The following is a 19,327-nucleotide window of genomic DNA, read 5'->3' as shown; positions in this document are numbered from 1 at the left end:
TGTGCATGACAAAGGTGCTGTCTGTATTGAGTTCACACCATCGTTCATTGGCAGCATGATTCACCATCTAACAGTTACCGTGAAGTTCCAGAACCAAGGCCCCAGGGTTCCTGTGAGAAGCTGGCATATTATAATTAGGATCTGGGACTCTGTAACATCGACTCTATGCATAGGAAAACAAACATTTCAAAATAACTTTACTCAGAACTTTCACTAAAGAGCCCTACTAAAACAAGGGGCAAAAACAGATTACAAGGTAGCATTCTCCTTAAAAAGGCACCTAAAGATTCAATGACAATTTATACAATACTAGTGGTATCCTTACACACACACACACACACACACACACACAATTTTGTACTCCAAATAGAAATGTTTAAAACTTGAAACTGTAACACATCAAACAAACGACTTGTAAACGAAGTTAGAAACATTAGCACCAAAGATGTGATGCCAATTCTCAGTCACCTAGGAGTGGTAAGTACTACTTGGTAAACACTGCCTTTGATGGAGGTTCCTGAAATGTATGAACCTACTCAGACTTCCCATTAGAGAGGAATGCTCCTTGGTAGGCCAATGTACAGCCATCTATGTGTTTGGAAAATCATTAATTATATAGCTCCCCGTTCATTGCCCCGTACTTCACCACACTCTTATTTCTGCTGAGTAAAATTAGTGCATAAATGTTTTTGGTATATGATTGGAGCAAAAGTTAAACTGGCCACCTCTGTCTTGCTTCCTAAAAACTCTAGCTTGGAATAGTTTCCTTCTTCCTTTCTCTCCCCTAATCCCACACCAGCACCGTAACTAGCAGCACTGTAACTCTCCATTGGGCTGGGTTAGCTTATTAGTGGGAAAGTGTGTTCAACATGCAGTACAATCACGAGAGCAGTATGACTTGGAAAAGTGAAAGCAAGGGTGACAGTATAGATTACACTTCGAATAAAAACATTCATACAAACTGAGAGCAGAGGAAGGAGACACAGGACCTTTGAGGAGCAATGGGAAGAAGCAAGTTGGCAGCTAATGAAACTGGTGATTCACACTCAGCAGTGGCTGCATGGGAGAAAAGACCTATGCTCTGCTCCAACAGAGTTCTCAGCTTAGAAAAATCTCCCGGGGCAGTCCTCTCAGGGCACTGAGTCACAGTCGACGCTGCAGCGCTTAACAACAACAAAAACTGTACTTGGTGATCTGATGGCCTAAATTTCTATCTAGGTTTTACATTCATTATCAGTAATTGAGAGTTAGTTGTTTTAGAGATACTAACAATGAGATAAAATTAAATGGGCAGAGGTAATGTCCAAAAGAATGAATCACTTGAGAAAAATAATACACAAAAGTAACTGAAATGAAAATTTCTGACATTTAATAACTCATGTGATAAACCTTAGCCATGTAACAATATGCAAATCATATGCAAGATTCGTGAGAAGTTTCCAAAGACAAAGTGGGTGTTAAGAAATTAATGGAATTAAAAGGTAATGGAATTTCTCCACAAACCTTTGGAAGCTCTCTCATATATTAACAGAGGTCTTGCAATAAGTGTTTCCAGAATAGAAGTCACTACTTCGGATTAAAAGAGGTCCTCGTAGACCAGTGGCTTACGCCCTCTTAGCTGCTAACTGAAACATAGTCTGATCAGTCAATTCAGGCTCAAACCCACCAGCCGTTCCACAGGAGAAAGACGAAGCAGTCTGCTTACATCTAGATTTATAGCCTCGGAAATCCTACTGGCCAGTAAGACTCTGCCCTCTAGGGCTGCTCTGAGTTGAAAGGACTCCATAGTAATGGGTTTGGATTAGGAGATGAACTAAGTATATAACCTAATGAACTAAACACACAGAATACATAGCCTATTAACTATTTAGTTACCGAAAAGAAAACATGGAAAGGTATTACAGAAGTTACATAGAAAAATACATTTTCAGTTTTCATGAATATAAATGTAAAATCTTAAAAGGGTGAATTAAAAAATGAATAGCAGCAAAAATCAATACTCTCCCTGCTGTCATTTTAAGCAATAATACAAAGAGTTAACATCTGTAAAAATCAACAGAATCACAGGCTTCATCGGAGGGACCTCAGACATGATCTAATCCCAAACTCTAACTTTAGGAATTGAGGCCCAGGAAAGTGGTGGGCTTTGTCCAAGCCACGCAATCAAGGCAATGTAGTGATAACTCTTGAACAAGATACAGTGGCTTAAAGTTACCACTTTTTTCCCTAAGAAGAGAACATAGAGTACTGCCACACACCCCAGAAGGATCATTTTAAAAAGTCTACCTGTCACAAACAATTTCAAGACCTATGTTTTACATAAATAACTCTTTAAAAAGATTGTTTCGGGTTCTATGTATTTAATTCCTAAAAATAGATTATATACATACACCTAGTTGCATCTTTAAAAATACCTAGAAATTGAGGGTGTACAGGTATTAGGAGAAAAATGTCAACTCTTTCATTAAATGTAATCCATTAACATTTTAAAGAATGTTTTACAAATGCTTACAAATGAGCTTCAGCCTGTATTATAAAACCCAGTCTTTTTGTGAAATTCCAGCTTCTAACCCATTTCCCTCTCCAGTCTCTCTTTCTCAAGCCGACAAAAATGCGGAAGGGCTACCATCGACCTAACATGGTGCTAGGAGTTGGGCTCACCTCCGTCAGACCTCGCATGGCCATCCAGGAGCACTTGCTAGTTAAGGAGGTGCTCTGCTTGGATGTGACAGGGACTAGAATTCTCTGTGCCGGGCAGCTTTTGGCTGGGATGCGAGTAACATGCTGAAAGACAGAGCTCATCACTGCAGAGAAGGGCTTATACAAAAAATGCTTCCTCTCTCACAAAACTAGACTTCTACTTTCAATAGAAATATTTAATTATTAAAGTTACTGTGCCTGTTTTTGTTCAAGATACCAAACTCTTGTTGGGGAGACACTCTATATTTTGAAGTTATTGAAAGAAGTAAGAGTGGTCCGCTAGAATGGTTGCCTTCCATGTGGGAGACTTGGGTTTGATTTTCAGCCAATGAACCTCATGTGCAGCAGCACTTGCCTGTCAGTGGAGTCCTGCATGTTGCTCTGCTGTTGAACAAATTGGGCAATAAATACTCTGTAGGGTCACAACAGCAGGCCACATTCCGTTTGACCCGGAGTTACTGTGAGTCAGGGCGGTGGACTCGATAGCAGATAACAAGAGTACAACAATTTGATTTCCTTAATAAATTTTTAAAAACTCATGTGTAAGTATATTAAAATAAAAGAATCAAGTAAAAATGTTTTAAAATAAGATTCGTATGTATCTAACATTGTTTTCACTTTTCTCCACTAAGAAAAAAGCAACTGATTTTTAAAAAATCTTAGTAAAACTACCTTCGAAAGTTGAACTAGTTCTTTCTTAGTTAAGCAAAATAAGATTGAACTTTGTCTCTGACACATACAAACGTTATTTCAATATTTACAATACTATATATTTGCCTATTCTATTTGTTATTGAAGAACAATTTAAGACTTCTTCGAAGAAGGAAGCACTCCAGACTCTATGGAAGACTGTCTCTACCCGTGTGACCCGTGAACACCTTTGGTCCCAGCACCTTCAGCAATCTTATAATGTAAAGAATACGCTTTCTCAGATTATCTGCAAGTCTCATCTCTTCTGGATTTCTTCTATATGTAAAATGTAAAAGCCGGAGTCTTCTGAACCTATATTCTCTCCTCTAACCTGAACTGTCTCTACTTATTCCCCATTTATAACAGGGGTTCTACTCGCGCACTATACAGAAACTACTCTGGGTGGCCTTCTCCAGCCAAATTCATTATTCACGTTTCTGTCCTCATTTAAGTTTTGGCAGTATTTAGAACAGTTTCTTGAAATCCCTTCCTTTCTTGGCTTTAACTCTGCTATGCCTCCTACTCTACTTGCTAATTTCAATTATTTTTATGGGCTTCTTTCTAGGCTTACTCTCTATTATTTATTCGCTTTCACCCCATTTGGATGCCTAAAACCCCTCATCATATTCTAACAAGGACTACTCTCCTTCAAACAGGTTTCTTTTCCTACAGTGTCTTTCTCCATCTTCTATCCCACCCCCCAAGCTGGAAACCTGGGAGCCATCCGAGTCTCCACGTCCTCCTTCTGATGAATTCTTTCTCTTCTCTCTTTCCACCCTCTTCCTCTCTGTCCGGTCCTCTGCAGTAGCACTGCCACTCCTGAGCTGAGGCTACACTACTCATTTTCATTGCAATGACTCTTTCTCTTGTCTCCCTATTTATGACACAGCCCAATTCCTCCACTATGTTGCCAAATTAACTTTTCTAAAAGGATTTTTTGTCATTCCCTTTCTTTAGAACCTACATAAATTCCCCAAAGATCAGGATAGAAGTCCAATTTTCTTGGCAGAGCACACTAAATCTGGATCTTTTCCAATCTTTTCTCCTGCCACTTCCCCACAGGCATCTTAGGATGTAACCATATGGGGCTGCTTCTAGTCCTCTGCACACAACACTCATCAATAAAAACACATCAGGAGGAAAATTTGAAGAGAGGAAGTAGAAAGCCCTGATATCAAATAACTCCTAAAAATACTGTCTATTTACTCTACCCCTGCTTCTATGGCTTCATTCTTTCATTTTCCTTCCCTCCCACCAGGATGGCAAGGCCACTTTATTTCAATGGGAAAAATATGGATTAGTGCTTGAAGATGAATAAGCTTTTAAAATAAGTGCTTGTAATTTAACAAGTAAGATGATAATGAAATACAACTATGTGAAATGCAGATGTCACAAATTCTATATCTGAAAACAATAACATCACTAAAAGTTAATATTGACTCAGGGCAAGCCAAGTGATGTTACAAGTTTATCCTTTAAGTCTATGAAACTTTTTGGTTTCCCGAGTATAGAGAAAGAATATAAAAACAGGAAATATTGAAGAAAAGCATCTGTACAGTTACTTTTTTGTGGCATCACATATCTTCAATTATTTTATTAACACTGATAATGCTATAAGCTACTGATACATGCACAAGCACAGGGTTTTCAAACACTCATGACCACTACTGAATCGAGTAAGAAAATAGGAGATGTGCCTTTAACATATTCTTTAAACTCTAATACCTTGAAAGTATTTTAAGACATGCCTTTTAAACAGTTAACAAAGTATTAATGATCTTCGATTCTACTTCAGTATGTTTTGTCAAAGTCAGATGAACTTGAATAACTGTTGAATTTCTATGTATCCACTGCTGACCCTAAAGGACAAAACAGAACTGCTCCACAGAGTTTACGACAGTGGTTCTTGACCTTCCTAATGCTGTAACACAATACAGTTCCTCATGTGGTAGTGACCCTCCAACCATCAAATTGTTCTCGTTGCTACTTTATAACTGTAATTTTGCTGTTATGAATTGGGCGACCCCCAAAGGGGTCTCGACCCACAGGTTGAGAACTGCTGGTTTGCGAGGCTGTAGATCTCGATGGAAGCAGATTGCCTCATCTTTCTCTGAGAGTGGCTGGTGGGTGCTAATGGCTGACCTGTGAGCAGTCTAATGGTTAAGCCACTACATCACCATGACTGCTTTAAATTCACCAGAACTCTAAAATTAAAACTCTATTAATGATCCATCTTCACTCACGACTAGGTTAAAACGTCCCCCTGCCATCTGCCAGTGTCGCATTTTGACACTTCATGTAACAGTGTTTCCTCAAATCCTTTCTCTGAATACTATGCCATTAAAAAGAATAACAATAACTTGAGTGTTGTAAAAAAGGTGTGATACCGAATTAAATACCTGGTACAATACCATCCGTACTCGAGGGTTGACTAATAAGTATTTATGAGAAAGTACTGATCACCAGGTTGAAATAATTTGTAGCAGAGTTTGTATGTAATTTTCCCAAATCTCAGGTATTTCATTGGCGATAATAGTCTACAGCATTTTCTCATGTCAGCTGAGCTACAAAGAGCTTGTATATGAGGGAACTTCCAAAAATTCATGGGAAAATGGGATGAAAAGATAATGAAACCTCTCTATGAACTTTTAAGTCTCCGTGTGTATCTATATATTTAGATATAAACATGGTGAAAAGAAAAAAGCCTAGCATGATGTCTAAAGGTGAGGGTTGCACTTAGAAACTATCTCATCTTTCCTGAAAGTACATTTTTATATGTCAAAATAACATTTGGAGCTAGAGTGAAGTGTAGCAGGAAAAAAAGAAGCAAATTTATTGTGGGGCAGACAGACAGAGATGAGTAAGGAGGAACTACTGCTTTTCCGGCTGTTTTGAAAATACTGCCTGGGAATTTCTGATATTTCTGATATTTTTTAAAATGCAGTGGCTCAAAGACATATGACAAACATTATTAGTTAACAGTTTTAATATGAGCCTAATATTGTATGTGTAAAAGCACTTTAGTCATTCGCTTAGGCCCTAATACTCAGTCCTATACACAACATTCATCACAGTGGGACTGGAAAATTAAAACACCAGTACGTGCTACTTACATTCCAAATCGCAATGTTCCTGATACATATGTTTGCCAGTGTGCACAATAGAACATGAATGTCCCAGCAAAACAACAAAAAAACATCCAATCTGGGTTTGTCCCCAGTTGCACCGCAATGCAGGTTCCAAGAACCACAAAAACTGCAGAAAAAAAAAAGATCACAATGAAACAGAACAATCTGCACAGCAAATATAAGTGAACTACAAACGGTTTTAGATGAGGCAAAGAAGTATACTGTTGAGTGTACAATCTGTTCCCAGCTATGTATAACAACAGGAAAGTAGAAACAATCTTAATATCATCTCTTTCCATCATTTTATTCTCTTCTTTCATTAAACCACTTGTTGGAATCAAAGTTCTTTAAAGCAACTAAGATACTCTACAACGTTTCAGAGTATTTTCCTAACTTAGTGATAGGGCAGTAAGCGTGAAAAGGCAGAGCCACTGAGGAAAGGAAAACAAAGGCATGGATAATCCCACTTGCTTCTAATGGAGAGTTGTTGTTTCTTATTTAGCAGCTGGTGTGAGATGCACACTACCGTGCACTGTGACTGCCCTTGAACATAAAACACAGGTTACTTGCCAGTCTACATTCACCTAGCTATAAATTACAGCAGCTCTTAAAACACGTGGCCAGCTTGGACTCAGTGGAGGTTTTGCGGTCTCCTTGACTTGTGTCCGAGCTTAGTTGCTCCTCTTCTACTAAGCTAGCTGCTGTCTGGATACTGAGGCAGTGGTTTTAAAAAGCACCACCTACACCTGCAAATCTGGATCCAAGGTAAACCAATCAAAGGGTTTTGCTTCATTCTAAATCTTTTAAATGGTATACCAAATTATAAGAAAAACAATTGAAGAACTAAATCAAGGGAAGCTCCTGTCAGGAAAATTAGTGATAAATTTTCATTTAATTTCTAAATCTTTCTCCTATAAAATATACCAAACTATTATATTTTAAATGTGCCAAATACTGCAAGTAAACAGGTTGCCAAACTATAGTCAACTCACCTACTGTCAGCACTTTAGTGTAGCGCTTAAATGTTTAAATTTCAGTCTTTTTTAGTCAAGCACATAACGTATCAGTTATCTATTCAATGTCTTTACAGCATAATTTCAAAGGCATAAAACATAGTCACTTAACTGTAAAGACCACAAATTACTTAACTAGGCTTCTACTATTGTACTGTCACATACTTCACAATGACAATTACACCCTAAGGCTCTGAAAACAAACAGATGACTAAACAATATTTAGCATTAAAAATAACATAGAAATAAAAAAACTTAATTCCTAAATTGCTTAATACTGCCAATAATAAAAAATAGTAATAAAAATAGTAATAATAAAAAATCATTTTCATGGTCTTTTGGAAATAACAGAATTCAATACAAAATAAATTATCTCAATAACTATTATGACACCACAAACCTTTTATAAGCACTACAGAGCATATTGCTTTCATTACTGTTGAAAACTGGTTAATATTAAAAACCCACAGTACCTGTTGACAGTGAATCACAACCATGATCAAAAAGTTCTCCCAAAGGAGAGCTACTATTGGTTCTTCTGGCTTGTTTTCCATCGATGGCGTCCAAAGACTGGTAAATGAAAAGGCCACACGCACAAGCAATGTATGCCCACAGAGGTGCCTGTGAAGGAGAAGAAGGGAAGAGGGGGAACTGAGATGTTCGCTATGGTTTAGGTAACGTATTTTCACCCACAGGATTTTCTCTTCATTCTTCTGAATTACAGATTTAGAGATTTAGACAGGAAGCCTTGCTGTCGAGATTAGAGATTTAGACAGGAAGTTTTGCAAGACAAGATCCAAGAGCTACAGCACAAAGACCTTTTTGAAACATCGAGAATTCTAAGAGAAGTAGCTACTCGGCCTGTGGACAGTTACTCAAGCATGTGCTGACCAAGTCCTTCTCCAAGACATTACGAAGCCCCAGGAGAGATGAGTCTAAGGCACGTCTACAAGACGCCTCCAAACAGTTAGATCTAAGAGTCAATTAAGGCCTTATCTAGTACAAGATTTCCCAAATTGCATCTTTTGGGATATTTTCAAGTATTATATAAGGGGGAAATTCATTCCAAACTTAAGGGAGAAACAATCGGCTAAACAATGCTAGACAGGATTTCTCTACTGCCGACTTCTCCCAGGACTTTAATAGTGCTAATGCATATTGTGACAAAGAGTGGGTCATGAAGTGCTGCCATTTCCCAAAGCTACGGAAGCATGAGATATTCTATTATTAAAATCTTGCTGAATTTGTGGTTAAAGTCTACACAGTAAGTTAGGTTCCCATTTTAAAATTCCCCCCAAACTGTCCAGCAATGTTACACGAAGTACAATGTGTCAATGCTTTACCTGTGTTGGTTTGCTCCCTTTCTAGGACTCTGGTTTCCCTAACATCTTCACTTTGGATTAATTACTGACCTTTTGGTCGCACAGGGAAGATTTTTAAAATACAACACCAATGTGTTATTTCACTAAAGGGTCGAGCTTTAAATAGTGTCCCAGAAAAACCTTCTGTTTTCTATTGTTCCAGTTTGTCTGGCTTCTTGTTTATTTTTTTTGATTTTTTTATATCATTTTATTGGGAGCTCTTAAAGAGGTTGTAACAATTTGTAATTCAATTAGCTCATGCATAATTATACAATTGCTGTTCAGTTTCAAAACATTTTCTTTTTTTATGTGAGTTTTTTGTTGTAGTTTTTAAACCAATTTTTTTCTATATATTTTAAACATTGCATGAAAATCTACAGGGGAGGAATGATGAAAAGTAAAACTGATCATAACTCAAATTCAGTTTTCTTAGAATACATAGTGTGATAACAAACATATTGAGTATTTGGATATAGTTATTTGTTTTTTTAAATTTAATAAATCTTTTTATTGGGGCTCATACAACTCTTATCACAATCCATACATACATCAATTGAGTAAAGCACCCTTATACATTCGTTGCCCTCGTCATTCTCAAAATTCGCCTTCCACTTGGGTTCCTGGAATCAGCTTGTTTTCCTTTTTTTTCCCTCTCCCTCCCTCCCTGCTCCCCCTTTCCCTCTGAACCCCTAATAGTTTATAAATAATTATTTTATCCTATCGTATACTGCTTTTTAAGTAGGAATCTGATATGTACTCCACATTGTTCTTCCATCTGTTCAGGGACATCTACAAAAAGTCCTCACATATCAGCTTGGTTAGGCTCCACAGATCAGAGTACTATGCAAAAATCCTCATGCAAAATAGAGGACCACATCATAACTGCCAAATTTCATCATTACATAAACCACCCAATTACAGCACTACATACCTACCTAGTCACTGAGAATCACGGCCTAGTGACGTTGATACTAACTTTAACCAACATAGCCAGCATTACTCTTCTCTCGCATCTCATTACTGCCAAACATGTGATTAATACATAGTTGTTGTTTACTATGGTTGGAAATACAAAATGTCAAATAACAAGATACTCTGTGAGAAGTGCTATTGGAAACCCAGTCAGAACGGTGAGTGGTACAAGACATCCACCATTTAGTTTTGGTCTCACCATAGATGAAGCCATGGTTTATGTAGATTCATCTCTTCTCTGAGCTTTTTTAGCTGCCTTCTTACTGTTTTGTTCCTGGTGAGTAGAGACCTGTAGTTGTCTCAGATGGCTGCTCATAAGCTTGTAAGACTTTAAAAGTCTACTCGCGTCAATGATTTTTGAGAACCATATTCTGCCAATTGACTACACTGTCCCATAAGACCAAGGACAGGCCTTATTTCTAAACCTCTCTTCAAGGTTCCACAGGAAGAACACTCTGGGAAGTGATATTCTCATACACACAGTCCTTACAATATTACCTTTCACACATGGACAGCTGTTCAAGGAACAGCTTCTCTTGCCTAGGCTAGAATTGAACTACTGGCATGGCCTATAAATGTTGTACATTAAAAAAGGAGAGCTTCAAGTGAAGCAAGTTAAGCCCAAAGAACAAGTACAACATGAGTCCACTGAGGTGAGCTTAAAAACAAATAAACTAACTACAACAGCAACAAAGTGGGACATAGGGGAAAAGCTACTATACATACATCCTTGGGGTGAGGTCCAGCAACTACAGCATGGGCCAAACTCAATCCAGGGATACATATGGCAGTCCACTAAGTGAAACTAAGTGAGACAGAGAGACACAGACAGACAGACAGACAGACACACAGAAAGAAAGAAAGAGAGAGAGAGAGGAATAGAACTATGTACTCATATCTATAAGAGTTAAGGTTGCCCCGCCTCCTCCCTCCCCAGCCGCGCCCGGAGGTCGAGATGGCCGAGGAGATTGCCAAGGCTCAGGTGGCCCGGCCTGGCGGCGACACAATCTTCGGGAAGATCATCCGTAAAGAAATCCCAGCCAAGATCATTTTTGAGGACGACCGGTGCCTTGCTTTTCATGACATTTCCCCACAAGCACCAACACATTTTCTGGTGATACCGAAGAAGTACATTTCCCAGATTTCTGTCGCAGAAGATGATGATGAGTCTCCTTGGACATTTAATGATTGTTGGCAAGAAATGTGCAGCTGACCTGGGCCTGAACAAGGGATATCGAATGGTGGTGAATGAAGGTTCGGATGGGGGACAGTCTGTCTATCACGTCCATCTGCATGTTCTCGGTGGTCGGCAGATGAGTTGGCCTCCAGGTTAAGCATGCTTTCAGGGAAACGTATCCCTTCTCTAGGCAATGATCAGGTCAGCAAGTTAAAATGTATTCAACAGTACCCTTAAATTTGCCTGTGTATGGAGAGATTAAGGGAATACTGGGGGGTACCCCATATGTAATAAAAGACATTATTGAATGGTAAAAAAAAAAAAAGTTAAGGTTGCAGTTGGACATTGGGCCTCAACTCAAGTACTCCCTTAACACAAAAACACATTGTTCTAACAATCCAGCATTCTGTGATGCTCACCTTCCTGACAGGATCTGATGATGCCTGGCTATCAAAAGATACAGCGTCTGGAGTCTTAAAGGCTTGAAGATAAACAAGCAGACATCTAGCTCAGAAGCAACAAAGCCCACATGGAAGAAGTACACCAGCCTGTGTGATCATGAGGTGTCGATGGGATCAGGTATTAGGCATCTAAGACCCAGAATAAAACCATACCCAAGCACAGGGAAGAGATGAGCCAGTCAGGGGGCAGTACGGCACAGATGAAACACACAACTTTCCTCTAGCTCTTTGGTGCTTCCTCACCCCGCTATCATGACCTCAATTCTACCTTAAAAATCGGATTAGTCCAGAATATGCACACTGCTACAGGTAAGAGCCTGCAACACAGGGAACCCAGGATAGATAAACCCCTCAGGGCCAACAAGGAGATACCAGGAGGATTAGGGAAGGGTGGGGGGAAGAAAGGGGGAATGGATCACAAGGATCAACCTAGAATCCCCTCCAGGAGGATGAATAATGGAAAAGTGGGTGAGGGGCAATGGAGGATATAAGATATAGAAAAAATAATCTACAACTTCTCAAGGGTTCATGAGGGAGGGCAGGTGGGGGATGGAAGCGGAAGAAATGGGGAGCGGCTATCAGGGCTCAAGTGGGAAGAGAATGCTTTGAAAATGATGATGGCAACAAATGTGCTTGATACACTGGAGCAATGTATGTATGGATTTTGATGAGATGTAAGAGCCCCCAATAAAAGTATTTTTTTTTAAAAACGGGAGCTTCTATTTGGCTTATTTTGAAGATTTAAAAGTGATTTATATTACTACTCATAGATTTCTGACACCCATGCCTTGAAGAAAATTTTACTGTTAACAAGGCATATTAACAGATGCTACTTATCAAGGAAAACTGCAGAGTTGCAAATTAAACTACTCAGGGCTGGAAATATTTAGTATATTCTGTAAAGGTTCCTTTAATCAGAAAGTACTTCCCTGATAGAGATATATTTAGTTCTGTTCTCAAACATTTTCTTAGAGTCCTATAATTTAGAACATGTAGGCTATTAAAAAATAATCAAGCCCAATGCCACTGTGTTAATTCCGACTCAAAGAAATCCTCTATATAGCTGGATAAATCCTGGGTTCCTTCCGAGGCTGTAAGCCTTTGTATGCATAGGAGTGGCTGGGAGCAGTCCCACAACTGACTCACAGGGTCATTAGGGCTCCTTGAGGCTATTAAAAAAATCACACTGCATAGTCCTGTAAACCAGAGTTCCTGGGGGGGGGGGCATAGTTAAAAGGCTCACATAGTAAAAGGCATCTACCCAAAGGTACTGTGGAAGGCCTGGTGATCTACTTCTGTATCAGTCTCCAGAGCAAAGTTCTCCTCTGACTCAATATGGGGTTGCCATGAGTAAGAAGTGATGCAATGGTATTGGAAGACTGGAAACCCAGAGTTGCAAATCCTCCCAGTGCTAGATGGGGTTGTGTAACCATACTTTACACATTGGACTGGATAATTAATCCTAGATGATTAAGAACCTTATCTTCTGTACTTTTGCTCTTTGACTTCCCCTTAAAAGAATCCATATTGTCCTACACAGTAGACATTAGGTGTGGCTTTAGTTATTAAGATGTAATAAAAATAAAAATTCCTGTCTTCAGTTACAGTAACCATGCATCAGGAGCTTGGCGATGTGGTACGGCTACCACACTCATCCCATAAGCCAAGAACAGAGAACACTGCTAGCTCCACAGAGTTGTATTGAACAGCACTGCTCTAGGGAATTAAAGAAGCTAGAGACTTGAAGTAGCAGCACACACAGACATATACAGGAACCCGAGTAGCAATACTTTTGACTTCAAAAACAAACTCACTGCCACTGAGTGAATTCTGACTCATGGTGACCCCATAGGGCAGGACAGAATGACCTCTGTGAGTTTCTAAGACTTTAACTCCTTCTGAGACTAGATGAACCCTACTGAAAGGGCACTTCAAAGGACATGTGATAAAGGATCCCAGAACATATTTATGTAATCATACTAGTTTTCTGGTGGATATAAAGCAAGACAGGTAAGGAAATAAAGGAAAACCAGAAACAAATCCATACAAACACCACATCAACTATATTTGTAGAGCAAATAAATACAGGCATTCAACAATGAGGGAAAATAAAGGACCTGAAAGAAGACAAAAACATGTTTTATCTGTAGCTGCAATCCTCAGTAGTCAGCCACTTCAATATCGGTGAATTGGAGAAAATGGAAAGGATGACAGGTGGTTTTTTTACTGACTGCTGCTGAGTCACTTCAGAGTCACAGAAACCACAGGATAGAAGGCAACACTGCCCCATCCTGCGCCATCCTCATAATTATTGCTATCTTCGAAGCCCATGGTTGTGGCCACTGTCAATTCATCTCATGAGGGTCTTCTTCTGTGTTGACCCTCTACTGTAGGGCGTTTTCCTCCAAGGCCTGATATCTCCTGATTACAAGTCCAATGTAAGTGAGCACGTGGATGGAAGTCTTGCCGTCATTGCTTCTAAGGGGCATACTAGCTGTACTTCAAGAAAAATGTGTTTGTTCTTGTAGACATCCATGATAGGTTCAATATCCTTCAACAATATGCTTCCTCAAAGGTATCGATTCTTCTTTGGTGCCCCTTATTCACTGTCCAGCTTTCATATGCGTAACGACTGTAATGACCATGGATTCTGTCAGATGCACCTTCATCTTCAAAGTGGCATCTTTGCTTTCTAACTTTTTAAAGACTCCTTTTGCAGATTTGCCCAATACAGTGTGATATTTGATTTTCCTGATAAAGAACAGAATTATTTCATAGTTTAAGAAGCTAAAAGTCTGAATTTAGTGCTGACTCTAGTGGGGAGGCTCTCCATGTTGGCTCTGAAGGCCCTCCTCTCAACATCTATGGATCTATCCATTCCTGGAGCCTTGTTTTTGCCACGTCCTCCAGTGCAGCCTGGACTTCTTCAGTACCATTGGTTCTGGATCATATGCTGCATGCTGAAATGGTTGACTGTGGCCAGTTCTTTCAATAGGGTTCCATCTTCTTTTGATGTTTTCTATATCATTCAACATTGACCATAGACTCCTTCATACTGCAACTCAAAGACTGAATGTTTTCTTCAGTTCTTTAACTTAAGAAATGCCAAGCCCATTCTTCCCTTTTTGTTTCCTAATTTCAGGTCTTTGTACCAATTACCTTGCATCTTGACTGCATGCTTCAGAAGTGAAAAACATCTAATTTCTTCATTTCTGGTATTAGCCGTGTTTGCATGTTAATTGTAACAGTCAAACTAGTCTTCCTTGTATGGATATCATATAATCACTGACAGTAGTAGACTTCAGGATAGATCCTGAGATATTCTTTTGGGATATAAATGCGATGCCATTCCTCTTCATTTGTCATTCTTGGCAAGGTAGATTAGGTGTTGGCCAAATGATATCCAGTTCAAAATGGCCAATACCAGTTCACTTCAGCACACTAATTAATGCCTAGGATACTGATTTTTGAGTTCCATTTTATTTTCGACAATTTCCAATTTTTCAAGTGGGAGAAAGATGAAGCTATCTGCCCCTATAAATATTTACAGCCTCAGAAACTCTACATAGGGTTGCTAGGCGTCACAACAGACTATTTCATTTGTCTAGATTCATGGTTGGTAGATTCCCGTCTGTTTGTCAATAGACACTTTGAGCTGTTTCTTCCTATTTTCAGTCATGCAACATTAGCAGATGATGGTCCTGAAAGTTTTACTTCAGCCATATCCTTAAACCTAATTCTGTTTTTAGGGGGCAGCTCTTCCCTAATCATTTTAGAATGCCTTCCAACTGTAGGGACTCATCTTCCAGTGTGACGTCAGACAATACTCTGCTGCTAATCGTAAGATTTTCACTGGCCAATTTTCTCAGAAGTAGATTACCGGGTGCTTTTTTCTACCATCAGCTCTGCTGAAAATGATCATCCATGGGTAAACCCTATATATTTGAAACACTGGTGGCATAGCTTCCAGCATCCACAACAAGCAAGCAATCCACCACAGCATGACAAACAGAGATGCGTGGGCACGACAGTCAAGTGGTAACATCCAGACAGGGTTGGATGGTGGTAACTTCATCTCAAAGGACAAATCATCTGAAAATACTATTTTCATTATTATTATTATTACTTCAGAGATGAACAGAACAGATCATGTTGCTATGAGTATCCCATATGGCTCACAGTTATGTCTGACAACTTTAGTTGAGGGTGACTTTTCTAGACAGTTTTGTACCAACCAACTGATTAATATAGGTCCAACAAGTATCTAATTCTCTTTCATCTATCTAATTACCTTTGTTCATTTTTTGAAAAGGACAATTTTAAATCAGAGTTAACAAACATTAATACACTCATTCTGATCTAAGGGCTATAGTTTTGTTTTCATTTTAAGTCATGGATATAGATAGTATTAGGAGGTCCTGGATGGGATAAACTGAGAAAAGTTGGTAGCTTGAATCCACCCAGAAGGATCTCTGGAGAAAGGCTTGACAATCTACTTTCAGAAGGTTGCAGCCTTAAAAACCCTTTAGGACATAACCTGTAGTGTGTACAGCCAGTATGGAAATCGATTTGGTGATTTCTCAAACAGATGGAAATTGAGTTACCATACGACCCAGCAATCCCTCTACTGGGCATAAGTAACAAACCAAGACCAGACATCTGTGCTCCAATGTTCATTGCGGTACAGTTCACAATCGCAAGGAGTTGGAAACAACCCAAATTCCCATCAACAGACGAATGGATTAAAAAACTGTGGTACATACATAAAATGGAGTACTATGCATTGCTAAAAAGGAGTGCTGAACGCATGAAGCATATCGCCGCATGGGAAGAACTGGAGGAAATTATGCTAACTGAAGTAAGCCAAGCACAAAAGGACAAGTATAACATGAGTCCGCTATAAAAGAATAGAAAGGTAAGTGCAAAAGAGCCACAGGGAAAAAGCTACTGTATACAAACACTCCGGGGGTGAGGTCCAGGTAGTAATGGCAGGAGCCAGACCAAATCCAGGGGTACATATGGTAGCCAACTAAAACGGGGGTGGAAGGAGGATAGGAGAAAGAAAAAAAAAACATCTGATGGGGGAACAGGGCACTGACCCAACCAAGGGAAAGGTATTGTTTGTGTCTCCACAAGGAAAGAGGGACCAGATATAAAGCCAGTGCCAGACGAATGCATTGTGCTGGCAAGGAGTGGGGAGCCAGTGGAGGGGCCTGAGGGCTCAGCCCCCATATCAGCTACGTGAACAACTGCCCCTAACCCCATAAGAATTTACTTGAGGACGGCACTGAAGCTGCAGCTAGGGGAGAGGGGCATGTTTGGTCAGAGCAAATGAAGAGGGAGGAAGAGAGAGTGGAGCACATCCTAGCCCATCAGGCCTGGAGGACGATATCCCCCCTCTGAATAGCCAATGGACAGAGTGGACAATATGGCTGATCCACTATGAGACATGCTGTCCCTTGATGGCTCAGGGCCCTAAGGGGAACAACACTGGAGACTCATGGTCAGGACTGGCCCAGACTAACCCTGTAACACCGAGGCAAACCACTAAAAGCCTACGGCACAGCAACCATGGGAGCAGAGCAGGGAGCCCCCGAGGGAGTACAAAGGACAGACTCTGGGGCCAAAGCATGGTACCACATGGGACCTGACTGAAGGACACGCCTAGAGATCAAAAATCAGACCTTGATCTATTTACAGGTTTTTCTTTCTTTTTAAAATATATTTCTTTTAATTATTCTTCTCTGGGTCATTGGTTTCCTTTCTTTTTGTCATCAATGTGTTCTCACTCATCGCCTTATCTTGCTATGACTTGATTTGATTTTTGGTGCATATTATCGCTACAGATTTATCTAGATAAGATAGACTGGATGAATAGTCTGGAGGAGAAAACAACGGGACCGATGGTTCCGGGGTACACGGGAGAGGGGAAGGAGGGCGTACGGAGGTGGTGCTGACCAACCCAGGGACAGGAGCGCAATAAGTGATCCAAAATCAGTAGCAAGGAGGGTGTGAGAGGCCTGGTAGGGATTCAGCAAGGGCAAGGTAACCAAGAGAAATTACTGAAACCCAAATGAAGGCTGAGGATGATAGTGGGACAGGAGGAAAGTAAAAGGAAATAGAGGAAAGAACTAGGTGACAAAATGCATTTATAGAGGTCTAAAGACTGGAATGTACATATGTAAACATATTTATATAAAAGTGTGGGGAAATAAATCTAAGTGCACATATTTATAGGTTTAGTATTAAGGCAGCAGATGGACATTGGGTCTCCATTCAAGCACTTACTCAATGCAGGAACACATTGTTCTATTAAATTGGCATTCCAGGATGCACACCTTTCCAACACGACTGCTAAAGAAAAATGTGTGCGTAAGAAAATGTGATGAAGAAAGTTGACAGTGCCCGGCTATCAAAAGATACAGCGTCTGGGGTCTTAAAGGCTTGAAGATAAACAGGCAGCCATCTAGCTGAGAAGCATCAAAGCCCACATGGAAGAAGCACCCCAGCCTGTCTGACCACGAAATGTAGAAGGGACCAGATATCAGACATCAAAGAACTAAAAATCATATCAGTGGGTGCCCACCTTCCTCATTCGATCAATGAAGACAAACATATGCATAAGCAAATGTGGTGAAGAAAGCTGATGGTGCCCGGCTATCAAAAGATATAGCGTCTGGGGTCTTGAAGGCTCAAAGATAAACAAGTGGCCATCTAGTTCAGAAGCAACAAAGCCCACATGGAAGAAACACACCAGCCTGTGTGACTATGAGCTGTCGAAGGGATCAGGTATCAAGCACCAAGGGGAAAAATATATCATTGTAAATGAGGACGAGTGCAGAGTGGAGACTCAAAGTTCATTGGTAGCCAACCAGACACCCCCTCACTGAAGGGTTGTGGGGAAGAGATGAGCCAGTTAGGGTGTAGGGTAGCAACGATGGAACATATAACTTTCCTCAAGTTCTTAAATGCTTCCTCTCCCCCACTATCATGATCCCAATTCTACCCTACAAATCTGGCTAGACCACAGGATGTGCATGGGTACCGATGGCAGCTGGAAACACAGGGAACCCAGGACAGATGACTCCTTCAGGACCAGTGGTGAGAGTGGCGATGCCTGGAGGGTGGAGAGAATGTGGGGTAGAAATGGGGAACTGATTACAAGAATGTACGTATAGCCTCCTCCCTGGGGGATGGACAGCAGAGAAGAAGGCGGTGGGGAGACATCGGACAATCTAATATATGACATAATTATAATATATGAATGATGAAGGGTTCATGAGGTAGGGGGAGTGGGGGGGAGGGAGGGGAGAAATGAGCAGCAGATATTAAGGGCTCAAGTAGAAGGCAAATGTTTTGAGAATGATGATGGCAACAAATGTACATATGTTCTTGACACAATGGATGTATGTATGGATTATAATAAGAATTGTATGAGCCCCCAATAAAATGATTAAAAAACACCCTTAGCATCAATTAAATAAATTCTGACAGGCCTCAAAAGAGAAAAACAAACAAACAAACAAACAAACAACCCTACAGGACACATTTTACTCTGAAACACAAGACTGGTTTATATATGGTAACAGCAGTTGAAAGGCTTAGGTTTGCAAAGACTTATGGAAAGAGTCTTAATAAGAAATAGTATGGTTTTTTCTAAATGCTAGCCAAAGCAGAACATGGAAGAGGAAAGGCAGAAAGGTGCTTCACAAAGTTTGTGGAAAAATGGAATTAAAAGATAATAGAATTTCCTATGAGCTTTTTATAACCCCCTCTATCACACTGACTTTTTCTTATACTTCCTTTGCCTTGCAATAATAGAGAT

General features: G+C 40.0%; 1 protein-coding gene and 1 pseudogene across 3 annotated transcripts in view; one reads left to right on the top strand and one right to left on the bottom strand.

The window, feature by feature from the left end:
* The window catches only part of CEPT1 (choline/ethanolamine phosphotransferase 1), a 49,299-nt gene that overhangs the window by 22,106 nt on the left and 7,866 nt on the right, over positions 1-19,327 (bottom strand). For all 3 annotated transcript variants that reach the window (XM_075559293.1, XM_075559288.1, XM_075559299.1), the window contains exons 3-4: positions 8,005-8,152; positions 6,504-6,645 (exon numbers count right to left, since the gene is read on the bottom strand). In XM_075559293.1, coding sequence (XP_075415408.1) covers positions 6,504-6,645; positions 8,005-8,152 — 290 coding nt within the window. The remainder of the gene's footprint in view (positions 1-6,503; positions 6,646-8,004; positions 8,153-19,327) is intronic.
* LOC142436983 (adenosine 5'-monophosphoramidase HINT1 pseudogene) lies at positions 10,790-11,312 on the top strand (annotated as a pseudogene).

This window comes from Tenrec ecaudatus, chromosome 1, assembly GCF_050624435.1.
Source record: "Tenrec ecaudatus isolate mTenEca1 chromosome 1, mTenEca1.hap1, whole genome shotgun sequence".
Lineage (NCBI taxonomy): Eukaryota > Metazoa > Chordata > Mammalia > Afrosoricida > Tenrecidae > Tenrec > Tenrec ecaudatus.
The sequence above is the reverse complement of the archived record's forward strand: the minus strand, read 5'-3'. Positions and strand labels throughout refer to the sequence as shown.